Raw genomic sequence first — 16422 nt, forward strand, 5'->3', positions numbered from 1 at the left:
AGAGAGAAAAGAAAGAATATGTATTCAGCAACAGTGGATGAAATATTCTGTAAATGTCAGTTACAAAATGCCTCTTTAGCCTAGTTTGTAGTTGAACTCTGATGTTTCTTTGTTGATTTTTTCAATCTGGACAATCTGTCCATTACTGAGAGTGGGGTATTGAAGTCCCTGTCTATTGTTTTATTGCAACCACCTATTTGTCCCTTTAGATCTATTAATCTTTGCTTTATATACTCGGGAGCTTTATATGCCTGGGTGCATAGATATTTATATTTATTTATTTATTTATTTATTTTTGAGACGGAGTCTCACTGTGTGGCCCAGGCTGGAGTGCAGTGGCCCGATCTCGGCGCCCGGCCGATATTTATAATTTTTATATCCTCTTGCTAACGTGACACATTTATTATTTTATACTGGCCTTGTCTCTTTTTACTGTCTTTGATCTGTGGTCTGTTTTGTCTAAGTATAGCTATTTCTGCTCTTTTTTGATTTCCATTTAAATGGAATATCTTTTTACATTCTTTTACTTTCAGTCTATGTGTGTCTTATGAAGTGAATTTCTTTTAGGAAGCATATAGTTGGATTTCTTTTTTAATCCGTTCACCCACTCTATGTGTTTTAAATGGAAAATTTAGTCCAGTTACATTCAATGTTATTATTGATAGGTAAGGATCTGTGCCTTTCTGTTACTTGGTTTTTAGTTGTTTTGCAACTCCTCCCTTTCTTTCCCATTTACTGTCTTTCATTGTGGTTACATGATTTTTTTCTGGTAGTATGATTAATTGGTTGCTGTTTATTTTTAGTGTATCTCTCACAGGTTTTTGCTTTGTGGTGAGACTTATACAAAACATCCTATTGTTATAACAAGTTATCAAAAACTGGTATCAACTTAACTGTGATAGTAGCAAAAACAACAAAAAAATTAAAAACCTGTGTAATTTAATCTCCTTCTTCACATTTTGAATTTTTGGTGTTCCAATTAAATTTTTATATTGTCTATCTCTGAATAAATTGTTGTAATTATTTTTAATAATTTTGCCTTTTAGTCTTCTTACTAAAGATGTAAGTGGTTTACACACCATGATTTCAGTGTTGTTATAACAGTCACATTAGTGGCTGTTTTTCTTAAGTTTGAAGTATTCCCTTTAGCATTTCTTGTAGGACAGGTCTAGTAGTGATAAATTTCCTCAGCTTTTGTTTAGGAAAGTGTCTCTTCTTCATTTCTGAAGGATAACTCTGCTTGGCACAGTATTCATGATTGGCAGGGTTTTTTTGTTCAACACTGAGTATGTCATCTTACTCCCTCCTGGTCTGTAAGATTTCTGCCAAGGAGTCTGCTACCAGGCATATTGGATCTTCCTTATATATTATTTGCTTCTTTTCTCTCACTGCTTTCAGGATCCTGTCTTTGTCTTTGATCTTTGAGAGTTTCATTATAATATGTCTTAGGGTGTTATTATTTGGGTTGAATCTGATTAGCGATCTTTGACCTCTTTATACCTGCATATTTATACCTTTCCTCAGGTTTGGAAATTTTTCTGTTGTTTCCTTATAAAAACTTTCTAACCCTTTGTCTTTCTCAGTTGCCTCTTTAACTCCAATAATTCAAATATTTGCTTTTTTTGATGTTGTCCCAAAGATCCCATAAGCTTTGTTTATTCCTTTTTATTCCATTTTTCCTCCTCTCACTGTCTAGTCTGTCTGTCTATCTATCTATCTATCTTTATCTATCTGTCTAATTAACTAACATGGGGTCTCTGTTACCCAGAGGTGGAGTGCAGTGGCACAATCATAGCTCAGTGTCGCGTTTACCACCTGGGCTCAAAGAATCCTCCCACTTCCTCCTTGTGAGTAGCTAAGATTACAGGTGCATGCAACCACACCTGGCTAATTTAAAAAAATATCTTTTTGGGGGGATGGAGTTTCACTATGTGACTCAGTCTGGTCTCAAACTCCTGGGCTCAAGTGATCCTCTCAGCCTACTGAGTACCTGGGATTACAGGTGTAAGCCACCATCCTCAGCTCGGATTATATACTTTTTTTTTTTTAATTATACTTTAAGTTCTAGGGTACATGTGCATAACGTGCAGGTTTGTTACATATGTATACTTGTGCCATGTTGGTGTGCTGCACCCATCAACTTGTCAGCACCCATCAACTCATCATTTACATCAGGTATAACTCCCAATGCAATCCCTCTCCCCTCCGCCCTCCCCATAATAGGCCCCAGTGTGTGATGTTCCCCTTCCCAAGTCCAAGTGATCTCATTGTTCAGTTCCCACCTATGAGTGAGAACATGTGGTGTTTGGTTTTCTGTTCTTGCAATAGCTTGCTGAGAATGATGGTTTCCAGCTGCATCCATGTCCCTACAAAGGACACAAACTCATCCTTTTTTATGACTGCATAGTATTCCATGGTGTATATGTGCCACATTTTCTTAATCCAGTCTGTCACCGATGGACATTTGGGTTGATTCCAAGTCTTTGCTATTGTGAATAGTGCCGCAGTGAACATACGTGTGCATGTGTCTTTATAGCAGCATGATTTATAATCCTTTGGGTATATACCCAGTAATGGGATGGCTGGGTCATATGGTACTTCTAGTTCTAGATCCTTGAGGAATCGCCATACTGTTTTCCATAGTGGTTGAACTAGTTTACAGTCCCACCAACAGTGTAAAAGTGTTCCTATTTCTCCACATCCTCTCCAGCACCTGTTGTTTCCTGACTTTTTAATGATTGCCATTCTAACTGGTGTGAGATGGTATCTCATTGTGGTTTTGATTTGCATTTCTCTGATGGCCAGTGATGAGCATTTTTTCATGTGTCTGTTGGCTGTATGCATGTCTTTTTTTGAGAATCTCTGTTCATATCCCTTGCCCACTTTTTGATGGGGTTGTTTTTTTCTTGTAAATTTGTTTGAGTTCTTTGTAGGTTCTGGATATTAGCCCTTTGTCAGATGGGTAGATTGCAAACATTTTCTCCCATTCTGTAGGTTGCCTGTTCACTCTGATGGTAGTTTCTTTTGCTGTGCAGAAGCTCTTTAGTTTAATTAGATCCCATTTGTCAATTTTGGCTTTTGTTGCCATTGCTTTTGGTGTTTTAGACATGAAGGCCTTGCCTATGCCTATGTCCTGAATAGTATTACCTAGGTTTTCTTCTAGGGTTTTTATGGTTTTAGGTCTAACATTTAAGTCTCTAATCCATCTTCAATTAATTTTCGTATAAGGAGTAAGGAAAGGAACCAGTTTCAGCTTTCTACTTATGGCTAGCCAATTTTCCCAGCACCATTTATTAAATAGGGAATCCTTTCCCCATTTCTTGTTTTTGTCAGGTTTGTCAAAGATCAGATGGCTGTAGATGTGTGGTATTATTTCTGAGGACTCTGTTCTGTTCCATTGGTCTATATCTCTGTTTTGGTACCAGTACCATGCTGTTTTGGTTACTGTAGCCTTGTAGTATAGTTTGAAGTCAGGTAGCGTGATGCCTCCAGCTTTTTTCTTTTGACTTAGGATTGTCTTGGCAATGCGGGCTCTTTTGTGGTTCCATATGAACTTTAAAGCAGTTTTTTCCAATTCTGTGAAGAAAGTCACTGGTAGCTTGATGGGGATGGCACTGAATCTATAAATTACCTTGAGCAGTATGGCCATTTTCATGATATTGATTCTTCCTATCCATGAGCATGGTATGTTCTTCCATTTATTTGTGTCCTCTTTTATTTCACTGAGCAGTGGTTTGTAGTTCTCCTTGAAGAGGTCCTTTACATCCCTTGTAAGTTGATTGAAGCAATTGTGAATGGAAGTTCGTTCATGATTTGGCTCTCTGTCTGTCTGTTACTAGTGTATAAGAATGCTTGTGATTTTTGCACATTGATTTTGTATCCTGAGACTTTGCTGAAGTTGCTTATCAGCTTAAGGAGATTTTGGGCTGAGACCATGGGGTTTTCTAAATATACAATCATGTCATCTGCAAACAGGGACAATTTGACTTCTTCTTTTCCTAACTGAATACCCTTGATTTCTTTCTCTTGCCTGATTGCCCTAGCCAGAACTTCCAACACTATGTTGAATAGGAGTGGTGAGAGAGGGCATCCCTGTCTTGTGCTAGTTTTCAAAGGGAATGCTTTCAGTTTTTGCCCATTCAGTATGATATTGGCTGTAGTCTTGTCATAAATAGCTTTTATTATTTTGAGATACATTTCATCGGTACCTAGTTTGACAGTTTTTAGCATGAAGGGCTGTTGAATTTTGTTGAAGGCCTTTTCTGCATCTATTGAGATAATCATGTGGTTTTTGTCTTTGGTTCCATTTATGTGATGGATTACGTTTATCAATTTGTGTATGTTGAACCAGCCTTGCATCCCAGGGATAAAGCCAACTTGATTGTGGTGGATAAGCTTTTTGATGTGCTGCTGGATTCAGTTTGCCAGTATTTTATTGAGGATTTTTGCATCGATGTTCATCAGGGATATTGGTCTAAAATTCTCTTTTTTTGTTGTGTCTCTGCCAGGCTTTGGTATCAGGATGATGCTGGCCTCATAAAATGAGTTAGGGAGGATTCCCTCTTTCTCTATTGATTGGAATAGTTTCAGAAGGAATGGTACCATCTCCTCCTTGTACCTCTGGTAGAATTCAGCTGTGTATCCATCTGGTCCTGGATTTTTTTTGATTGGTAGGCTATTAATTATTGCCTCAATTTCAGAGCCTGCTTTTGGTCTATTCAGGGATTCAACTTCTTCCTGGTTTAGTCTTGGGAGAGTGTAAGTTTCCAGGAAATTATCCATTTCTTCTAGATTTTCTAGTATGTTTGCGTAGAGGTGTTTATAGTATTCTCTGATGGTAGTTTGTATTTCTGTGGGGTCAGTGGTGATATCCCCTTTATCATTTTTTATTGCATCTGTTTGATTCTTCTCTCTTTTCTTCTGTATTAGTCTTGCTAGCGGTCTATCAATTTTGTTGATCTTTTCAAAAAACCAACTCCTGGATTCATTGTTTTTTTGGAGGGTTTTTTGTGTCTCTTATCTTCTGCAGTTCTGCTCTGATCTTAGTTATTTCTTGCCTTCTGCTAGCTTTTGAATGTGTTTGCTCTTGCTTCTCTAGTTCTTTTAATTGTGATATTAGAGTGTCAATTTTAGATCTTTCCAGCTTTCTCTTGTGGGCATTTAGTGCCATAAATTTCCCTCTACACACTGCTTTAAATGTTTCCCAGAGATTCTGGTATGTTGTATGCTTGTTCTCATTGGTTTCAAAGAACATCTTTATTTCTGCCTTCATTTTTTTATGTACCCAGTAGTCATTCAGGAGCAGGTTGTTCAGTTTCCATGTAATTGAGCAGTTTTGGTTGAGTTTCTTAGTCCTGAGTTCTAGTTTGATTGCACTGTGGTCTGAGAGACAGTTTGTTATAATTTCAGTTCTTGTACATTTGCTGAGGAGTGCTTTACTTCCAGTTATGTGGGCAATTTTGGAATAAGTGTGATGTGGTGCTGAGAAGAATGTATATTCTGTTGATTTGGGGTGGAGAGTTCTGTAGATGTCTATTAGGTCCGCTTGGTGCAGAGATGAGTTCAATTCCTGGATATGCTTGTTAACTTTCTGTCCGTTGATCTGTCTAATGTTGACAGTGGGGTGTTGAAGTCTCCCATTATTATTGTATGGGAGTCTAAGTCTCTTTGTAAGTCTCTAAGGACTTGCTTTATGAATCTGGGTGCTCCTGTATTGGGTGCATATATATTTAGGATAGTTAGCTCTTCCTGTTGAATTGATCCCTTTACCATTATGTAATGGCCTTCTTTGTCTCTTTTGATCTTTGATGTGTTAAAGTCTGTTTTATTAGAGACTACGAGTGCAACCCCTGCTTTTTTTTGTTCTCTCTTTGCTTGGTAGATCTTCCTCCATCCCTTTATTTTGAGCCTATGTGTGTCTCTGCATGTGAGATGGGTCTCCTGAATACAGCAAAGTGATGGGTCTTGATTCTTTATCCAGATTGCCAGTCTGTGTCTTTTAATTGGAGCATTTAGTCCATTTACATTTAAGGTTAATATTGTTATGTGTGAACTTGATCCTGTCATTATGATATTAGCTGGTTATTTTGCTCGTTAGTTGATGCAGCTTCTTCCTAGCATCAATGTTCTTTACATTTTGGCATGTTTTTGCAATGACTGGTACCGGTTGTTCCTTTCCATGTTTAGTGTTTCCTTCAGGGTCTCTTGTAAGGCAGGCCTGGTGGTGAAAAATCTCTAAGCATTTGCTTGTCTGTAAAGGATTTTATTTCTCCTTCACTTATGAAACTTAGTTTGGCTGGATATGAAATTCTGGGTTGAAAATTCTTTTATTTAAGAATGTTGAATATTGGCCCCTACTCTCTTCTGGCTTGTAGAGTTTCTGCCAAGAGATCTGCTGTTAATCTGATGGGCTTCCCTTTGTGGGTAACCCGACCTTTCTCTCTGGCTGCCCTTAACAGTTTTTCCTTCATTTCAACTTTGGTGAATCTGACAATTATGTGTCTTGGGGTTGCTCTTCTCGAGGAGTATCTTTGTGGCGTTCTTTGTATTTCCTGAATTTGAATGTTGGCCTGCCTTACTAGGTTGGGGAAGTTCTCCTGGATGATATCCTGAAGAGTGTTTTCCAACTTGGTTCCATTTTCCCCCTCACTTTCAGGCACCCCAATCAGATGTAGATTTGGTCTTTTCACATAATCCCATACTTCTTGAAAGCTTTGTTCATTTCTTTTTCCTCTTTTTTCTTTAGACTTCGCTTCTCGCTTCTTCACTCATTTGATTTGCAATCGCTGATACTCTTTCTTCCAGTTGATCGAGTCGGTTACTGAAGCTTGTGCATTTGTCACGTATTTTTCGTGTCATGGTTTTTATCTCTGTCAGTTCGTTTATGGCCTTCTCTGCATTGATTATTCTAGTTATCCATTCTTCCATTCTTTTTTGAAGATTTTTAGTTCCTTTGCACTAGGTACGTAATTCCTCCTTTAGCTCTGAGAAGTTTGATGGACTGAAGCCTTCTTCTCTCAACTCGTCAAAGTCATTCTCCATCCAGCTTTGATCCATTGCTGGCGATGAGCTGCGTTCCTTTGGAGGGGGAGATGCGCTCTTATTTTTTGAATTTCCAGCTTTTCTGCCCTGCTTTTTCCCCATCTTTATGGTTTATTCTGCCTTTGGTGTTTGATAATGGTGACGTACTGATGGGCTTTTGGTGTGGGTGTCCTTCCTGTTTGTTAGTTTTCCTTCTAACAGTCAGGACCCTCAGCTGTAGGTCTGTTGAAGATTGCTTGAGGTCCACTCCAGACCCTGTTTGCCTGGGTATCAGCAGCAGAGGCTGCAGAAGATAGAATATTGCTGAACAGTGAGTGTACCTGTCTGATTCTTGCTTTGGAAGCTTCGTCTCAGGGGTGTACCCCGCCGTGTGAGGTGTGGGGTGTCGGTCTGCCCCTAGTGGGGGATGTCTCCCAGTTAGGCTACTCAGGGGTCAGGGACCCACTTCAGCAGGCAGTCTGTCCATTCTCAGATCTCAATCTCCGTGTTGGGAGATCCACTGCTCTCTTCAAAGCTGTCAGACAGGGTTGTTTACGTCTGCAGAGGTTTTTGCTGCTTTTTTGTTTGTTTGTTTAGCTGTGCCCTGTCCCCAGAGGTGGAGTCCACAGAGACAGGCAAGCCTCCTTGAGCTGCTGTGGGCTCCACCCAGTTCGAGCTTCCCAGCAGCTTTGTTTACCTACTTAAACCTCAGCAATGGTGGGCGCCCCTCCCCCAGCCTCGCTGCTGCCTTTGCCATTAGATCACAGACTGCTGTGCTAGCAATGTGGGAGGCTCCGCGGGCGTGGGACCCTCCCGGCCAGGTGTGGGATATAATCTCCTGGTGTGCCTTTTGCTAAGACCCTTGGTAAAGTGCAGTATTGGGGTGGGAGTTACCCGATTTTCCAGGTATTGTGTGTCTCAGTTCCCCTGGCTAGGAAAAGGGATTTCCTTCCCCCTTGTGCTTCCCAGGTGAGGCAATGCCTCGCCCTGCTTCAGCTCTCGCTGGTCGGGCTGCAGCAGCTGACCAGCACCAGTTGTCCAGCACTCCCTAGTGAGATGAACCTGGTACCTCAGTTGAAAAGCAGAAATCACCCATCTTCTGTGTCGCTGGCCCTGGGAGCTGGAGACTGGAGCTGTTCCTATTTGGCCATCTTGCTCTGCCCCTATATACTTTCAAATAGTCCATCTTCAAGCTCACTGATTCTGTTTGACCCATTCTGCTGTTGATGCTCTTTATTTCGTTTTTCACTTCATTTATTGTATTTTTCAGCTCCAAAATTTGATATTTTAAAAATTATTTTATTCTCTGTTAAATTTTTCTGATAAATTTCTCAATTGATTCTCTGCATCTTCTTAGAGTTTGTTGAACTTCCTTAAAATAGCTATTTTCAGTTCTTTGAGAGATCACTGTCTGGTGCCTGATTTTGTTCATTTGGTAAGGTTGTATTTCTTTGAATGTTCTTGATGCTTGTAGATATGCAATGACATCTGCATATTTAGGGACTAGGTATTTATTTTAGTTTTTGCAGTCTGGCTTAGTTTGTGCTTGTCCTTTTTGGGAGGCCCTTCCAGGAATTTAAGCAAACTGGCTTTTGTGTTCCCTGAGGCTGTGATCACTGCAGCTGTTGAACACTGGAGAATGATCTACATCCAGGCTTGCTGCAGGTCTTATGAGGGCTCCAAGGTTGACATGGCTTTCCAGCCCACATGGACCTGGGAAAGGTTCAAGTTGCATACTAAGGCTGTGGGAATGCTTGCCAGGGACCCAGGTCCAGAAGGCTGTCCTGGTGGCCCAGAAGGGCATGTTTCCCAGCAAATCTTTTGACAGGTGGGATGAGTCTCTAGTTGCAATGAGAGGAGCTGGAGTGGAGACTGGCCCTCTTGGGATATGTTGTAGAATGGAGGCTGGAGAGCCCAGTCTCAGCTTAGAGGGGCACATGTAGCCCAGCAAGCTCCTTCAAAGGATATTTCCCCAATGACAGTGTGAGGAGCTGGAGTTGAGACTGGGCCCCCTCAGCATCTGCTGTGGGATGAAGGCTGGAGAACCTATATTGTTTGCTCAAACAGGGCCAGCAGGTCTCAGCTTAGATGGAATAGTTCCCTGTCTGCAGTAGGAGGTGCTGGAGCTGAAATTTAACCCCTTTAGCATCTGCTGTGGGACAGAGGCAGGAGAGCCTGTCTCATTATTTCAGAGGGGCAGGTGTCTCCCAGCAAGTACTTGCATAGATGGGATAGTTCCTTGATTGCAGCAGGAGAGTTAGAGCTGAGACTGGGTCCCCTTGGGATCTGCTGTGGGACAGAGGTTGGCAAGCCTTTCAAGGAGGCTTAGACTCCTAGGCTGCAGGATAAGGACAGGTCTCCCTTTGGGTCTATGTGTGAGCAGCTCTGAGCTGGGACTGCAACTGAGGGGAGTTGGAGCAGAGTCACCAGGCAACTTTCTGGTTTACTGCTGAGACTGATGTCAGCAGGGAGAGAGCCTTTCCACTAAGGCACTAGTATGCATGATTCCTTATGGACCCCTTTGCAGATAGTTGTGCTTGTAGGCTCAAGGCCAAATGGAGCTGTAGCCAAGTCCCTTGGGGATGTGGGCTATTTCCAGGCTTGAACCCAGAAGCAAGCTTGACATAACAGCCAACTGGGTTTCTGTCTGTGCTCTCAAAATAACCCTCCCACGTCTTCGTCTCTACCAGGATTTCACAAACCCCTACCTGAATCCTGAGGCTCCTGCAAAGAGACTTGACTGTGGATAGGTGCAGGATTCTTTTTTTGTTTCATTTTAAATTAACAGTGTTTATTTACCTCTAGATATTGTTGAGAGACTGGGGTGAAGACACAATTTTCATTTTGTAATTTACAGACTTCTATAAGCTAAAACAAAAACAAAAAAGTCTTCTCTAATATAATGGTAGAATACAACTTCTATTTATTTTTAGTTTTTTAAATTTCAATCACTTCTGGGGTACAAGTAGTTTTTGGTTACATAGATACATTTTATAGTGGTAAAGTCTGAGAGGGTGCAGGATTCCTGTTGTTGTGGGGGAATGTGAGTTACCCTTTATTCTGCCTTTCTGGTAACATCCAAGAACAAGAATTCTTGTGCTTATTTCCAAGATATGATTGCCTTAAGAAGAATACCTGTTTATATTTTGCTTTTAGATATAAGTGTTTAAAGCTTGACTTACTTGGAACACAGCATTGATTAAATTATATTTCATTAGTTTTATTGATACTGCTTATCTGTTTAAAATTCAGATAGAAAGTTTGAATGACAAGTTACAAAATGCTAAAGAACAGCTTCGAGAAAAAGAGTTTATAATGCTACAAAATGAACAGGAGATAAGTCAACTGAAAAAAGAAATCGAAAGAACACAACAAAGGATGAAAGAAATGGAGAGTGTAAGCAAATTATTTCCACCTAAGGAACAAGTGATAGTCTCTGTTGAGTGAAAAGAATCTTTATGTTTTAAACTGGTTCGTTTTAATATACAAAAACTGTGCCATAACTGTTTTTAGGCTAGTTATTTGTGCCAGAAACCTGTTAGTTTCTTTGACCTTTTAAAATATTTTTCTGATGGTCTAGGTATAGGCAAAGACAATGTCTCATTTATCTCTGTATACAGGCCTTTGCATGGTATCTTTTATATAGTAAATCTACAATATATGCTTATTTGCTTGACAAATATTTATTGAGAAACTGCTGTGTAACAGAATTGAGGAGTCAGCTTTTTTTTTTTTTTGAGACGGAGTCTCTCTCTATCACCTAGGCTGGAGTGCAGTGGCACAATCTCGGCTCATTGCAACCTCCGCTTTCCGGGTTCAAGTGATTCTCCTGCCTCAGCTTCCCAAGTAGCTGGGATTACAGGTGCCTGCCACCACGCCTGGCTAATTTTTGTATTTTTAGTAGAGACAGGGTTTCACCATACTGGCCAGGCTGGTTTCAAACTCCTGACCTTGTGATCCGCCCACCTCGGCCTCCCAAAGTGCCGGGATTACAGGCGTGAGCCACTGTGCCCGGCTGAAGAGTCAGCTATTAATAAGATACGGTGTTTTGTGTATTGGGAACTCCATCAAAAGAATGGATAAATAAATAATTGCACATTATTAAGACCAAGTGCACTGACTTGCCAGATGAAGTTTGATGACTTCATATCATCACTATGCATGTGCGTTGACTGGTGAATTCATTCCTCCACTTGCCTTTTTAAAAAGTGAATTTAGGGTCAGGCACAGTGACTCACACCTGTAATGCCAGCACTTTGGGAGGCCAAGTTGGCAGGATCATTTGAGCCCAGAAATTCAAGACCAGCCTGGGCATTGTAGCAGTGGGACCCCTGTCTCTACAAAAACCTTTAAAAACTAGCTAGGTGTGGTGATGCATGCCTGTGGTCCCAGCTGCTTGGGAGGCTGAGGTGGGAGGATTGCTTGAGCCTGGGAGGTCAAGGCTGCAGTGATTTGTGATCACACCGCTGCCCTCCATTCTGGGCAACAGAGCAGGAGCCTTTACCAAACAAAGAAGAAGAAAAGGAACAAGAGGAGGAAGAGGAAGAAGAGGAAGAAGAGGAAGAAGAAGGAGGAGGTGGGGAGGGGGAGAAATACTTTATTTGAAATTTAATTGAGTAATATAAAACCATTTCAGTGGGAGTAGCAGCCCCAGTGACAAGTTTTACTTTCACAGAGAATAAGACCTTAACCCAGCTGTGTGGATTAAATGGTGGATTTTAATTATCTATACCAATATATTCTCTTTGACATAGATAATCAAATGTTAACTTCTCTTTTCTCTTTATGTTTTCTGTTATAAGTGTTACTTTCTTTTTTTTTTTTTTTTTTTTTTTTTTTTTGAGACGGAGTCTCACTGTGTCTCCCAGGCTGGAGTGCAGTGGCGCGATCTCGGCTCACTGCAAGCTCCGCCCCCCGGGTTCACGCCATTCTCCCACCTCAGCCTCCCAAGTAGCTGGGACTATAGGCGCCCGCTACCGCGCCCGGCTAGTTTTTTTGTATTTTTAGTAGAGACGGGGTTTCACCATGTTAGCCAGGGATAGTCTCGATCTCCTGACCTTGTGATCCACCCGCCTCGGCCTCCCAAAGTGCTGGGATTACAGGCTTGAGCCACCGCGCCCGGCCTAAGTGTTACTTTCAAAATGATAAAAGATTATATGGCTGGTATATGTTACAGTCATGTAATATATATCAATAAGAGTCCCAATTATGGTATTTTTGTCATTTTCTTATAGATTTTTTTTTCTTGAATATCAGTTTCACAGTGGGTGATACTCATTGTATGTTACATTTTAACATACTCATTGTATGTTAAAGGATTTAGTTGGAAGGGGGAAATTTACTTATTAAGCAAAATCAGAATAAGAAATAGGTTATCTGTATATTTCATTCTGAAACCTACAAATACCTTATGTTTTTCAGGTTATGAAAGAGCAGGAACAGTACATTGCCACTCAGTACAAGGAGGCCATAGATTTGGGGCAAGAATTGAGGCTAACCCGGGAGCAGGTGCAGAATTCTCATACAGAATTGGCGGAGGCTCGTCGTCAACAAGTCCAAGCACAGAGAGAAACAGAAAGGCTCTCTAGTGAACTGGAGGATATAAAGCAACTCTCTAAAGAGAAAGTAATCCCTATTTTAAATAATCTTATGTTTCTGAAATCTTACCAATTTTAGCATTCACTTTTTTGAACTGTAGAATATAGTTCTTGCAAAAATGAACTGTATCACACAACAGTGTGAATGTACTTAATCCCACCGAATTATACACTTAAAAATGGTTAAAATGGTCAATTTTGTGTATATTTTACCACAATTTTAGAAAATGATGAACTGTGTTATATATAGATAACTTTGTAATATAACCGGGAAGTCCTTCAGAACTGCGTTTTGGCCAAACTAGTTCTCAATAAATTGAGTTATAAAGCACTTCTAGACTTTTAAGTGAGTTCAGGCTCTTACTTGAAGAAAAAATAAAACTAATCTTTTCTGAGTAAACATTTTTACATTTGTCGTGACTCTTAAAAATGAAAACTATTGTCTGGGCAAGGTGGCTCAGGCCTGTAATCCCAGTACTTTGGGAGGCCGAGGCGGGCGGATCACAAGGTCAGAAGTTCAAGACCAGCCTGGCCAATATGGTGAAACACCGTCTCTACCAAAAATACAAAAAAAATTAGCCAGGCTTGGTGGTGGGCACCTATAGTCTCAGCTACTTGGGAGGCTGAGGCAGGGGGATCGCTTGAACCCAGGAGGCAGAAGTTGCAGTGAGCTGAGGTCGTGCCACTGCACCCCAGCCTGGGCAACAGAGAGAGACTCCATCTCAAAAAAAAAAAAAAAAAAAAAAGAAAACTATCCAAATTTGTAACTATGTAAATTTGTAACTTTTAGGAAACCTGTATTTCAAAACCCTTGGTTGGTAAAGTAACTTGGAGGTAAAGTGCTTTTAAAAAGCAAGAGTACTAATATAAATTTTATTTTCCCAGTATTTGGTAGGAAGTTAACTACTTGGCTTAAAAATATTTAGATTGGTATACTTGGGTTAATTATTTAGACTTTAAGAAAAACGTGTTTATTAATGTTGCAAAAAAAATTTCTGCTTTCCATTGTGGTTACGAACGTAGGAATTGAATTAAAATATTTTTACCCTTAATTTTGGTTAAACCTACCTATGTTGTTATTCACATTTCTGGATGGTTAGACCAGTAAAGCATACATAGAGAATGTTTATTAGAGAGATATTATACATTTGGGGTTCTTGGAAAGGAAAGCTATCTACTTTTATCTCATTTCTGCCTTTATCAATAGTGTCAAAGTATAGTACAATTGGTTTTTATTTGATAAGCTAAGCTCACTTTAAAAAGTGAATTGAAGTGAGGAATTTTTTAATTGACAGTGTTTTATATATTATATTTTAACCCAAAACTAAATATATATTGATATGTTTCTCCTTTGATGTAGGGCCAAACTTTGGTTCTTTTTGTATGAGTTATTTGATTAGAATTCTACCTAGTCTTTCTCACATAACTAGAATCCTACCTGGTCTTTCATCGCACTATATTCCATCATCTATAGTTTCCAATGTTGCTTTCTTTGAAGTGGAGGAAGAATTAATTAAAAGACATTTGTAAATGAATCAGACTAAAACATGTTATATTTTTATGGGACCTCCTACAATATTTTATAACAATTTTGAGTGCTTCTAATTGGATAGCAAAATGTTCATGACTTACTCATTGAGCTGGTTCAAAACATATAACTTAGTTTTTGAATAAAAACTTTGCTTATTTCATCATGTTCATAATCTATAATAATATTACAAAATTAAAATTACAAGCACAGTTAGCTAAATTAGCATAAATAAGTTTGGAAAAAAACACAACTGACTCTTTATAAACAGACAATATATATAGTGAGCAAAAATATACAAGCATACCTAGCAGTAGACTGTTATCTGCCAGAGTCCAGTGTCCAGTGGTTATTATTAATAGTTCATTTTATAGAAAGCATTGGTTAGTGAATATCTAATTTATGATGACAGCAAACAATTACATTAATACTCTCCCATTAATAGTCTCTGAAATGTCTAGATTTTAAAGCATACTATTTAGTAAGTTAACTTTGTGTCTGCGTTTATATAATATAAAACATTAAACTACTTCCAATAATGCACTGGATTAGTTTAGCTATAATAACCAAATAAGTTTTATAGCTTTTACTCAATATGTCATTTTTAAGGATGCTCATGGAAACCATTTAGCTGAAGAATTGGGGGCTTCTAAAGTACGTGAAGCTCATTTAGAAGCAAGAATGCAAGCAGAAATCAAGAAATTGTCAGCAGAAGTAGAATCTCTCAAAGAAGCTTATCATATGGAGGTAAAGAAAAATTTAATTTGTTTTGGTAGTGCCCACTACAGTAGGTTGACCTATCTGGACAAAAGTATGAGTCCAGCTCTTAAGTGTTCATTATTGAATAATACATTGTGGTCTTCATTTCTGGTAGCCTACACATATAGCTTTCACTTTAATACACTGTGGGGTTAAGAGCTTGAATTCTTGAGCCAGGCAACCTGGTTCTAAACGCCGGCTCACCACGGAGCCACCTGTATTACCTTGGGTAAGTTACTTAACCTCTGTCTAAAATGGATATAATAACAGTATCTACCTCATAGAACTGTGGTGAATATTAAATAAATTAATATATAAATTATAAAATAGCATTTGTAAAAGATTAGCTGGAGATATTTAATAACTGATATAAATAGTTTCATGTGATGTGAATCTATAATGCTTCGCAATTTTCAACATTTTTTCTTATAGTAACTTAGCTAGAGAGGTAATACTAGAGCCTTTTTATCTGTCAACATGTCTTGAGCCTTCATAGAAATGGGCAGTATTATTAACTAGTATAGCATTTTTCATCTTTTTAAAAACTACATTTGAAGATATTACCCAAAATCTTTGTATATGATTTAAATAAATTATGTTTAGTGCTAATAAAGCATTTTTCTAATATGGCAAGGGTTGCAAATACATTTATGTTAAACTCCAGAGGAGTTTGGTGACATTTTTGTGGGTGATTGGTAGGGCTTGTGGGGACCATGTCTTGCTTAAACACATTTGGAATTATGTATCTTTGAAAGCATTGTGCCTGCCAAACAAAACAAGCTGAATCTAATCCTAAGGCTAAGAATTTGCAACCTTTGATCTTTAGAGACAAATGTGAATGAATGCTGTTGGACTCAGCATAAGTATATAATTGTTATTAACAGCTCAACTTAGTAACCATCAGTAATAATTAGGCGCTCTCAAGTGTTTGCCCTTAACTACTCATTACACTTTCATTATATGGCCTCTGTTCTGTTTTTAAGTATAATTATCCAATTTTTTCTTTTAGTTTAATAAGCCACCTGAAATTATAAATATATAGAACATAAAATAAACTGTAAAATTAGTTCAGTATTGCTATCTTTTTTAAAAAGATTTGGGGTCTGTGTTGCTCAGACTGGCCTCAAATTCCAGAGCTCAGATAACCCTCCTCCTCAGCCTCTAAGTAGCTGGGAGTGAAAGCACATGCCGACTGGGCGCATTGGCTCACACCTGTAATCCCAGCACTTGGGGAGGCCAAGACAGGTAGATCACTTGAGGTCAGGAGTTTGAGACCAGCCTGAGCAACATGGCGATACCCTATCTCTACTAAAAATACAAAAATTAGCTGGGTGTGGTGGCGCATGCCTGTAATCCCAGCTACTCAGGAGGTTAAGGCAGGAGAATTGCTTGAACCCAGGAGGCAGAGGTTGCAAGGAGCCGAGATCGTGCCATTGCAATCAAGCCTGAGTGACAAGAGTGAAACTCCATCTCAAAAAAAAAAAATAAGCACATGCCACTGCATTTTAATATTTGATA

At 39.3% G+C, this 16422-nt stretch overlaps 1 protein-coding gene across 8 annotated transcripts in view; it reads left to right on the plus strand.

The window, feature by feature from the left end:
• The window catches only part of LOC101011236 (coiled-coil domain-containing protein 18), a 107924-nt gene that overhangs the window by 70050 nt on the left and 21452 nt on the right, over positions 1 to 16422 (plus strand). For all 8 annotated transcript variants that reach the window (XM_021920902.2, XM_021920895.2, XM_021920894.2 and 5 more), the window contains 3 exons: positions 10273 to 10416; positions 12442 to 12645; positions 14755 to 14892. In XM_021920902.2, coding sequence (XP_021776594.2) covers positions 10273 to 10416; positions 12442 to 12645; positions 14755 to 14892 — 486 coding nt within the window. The remainder of the gene's footprint in view (positions 1 to 10272; positions 10417 to 12441; positions 12646 to 14754; positions 14893 to 16422) is intronic.

Source organism: Papio anubis, chromosome 1, assembly GCF_008728515.1.
Source record: "Papio anubis isolate 15944 chromosome 1, Panubis1.0, whole genome shotgun sequence".
Lineage (NCBI taxonomy): Eukaryota > Metazoa > Chordata > Mammalia > Primates > Cercopithecidae > Papio > Papio anubis.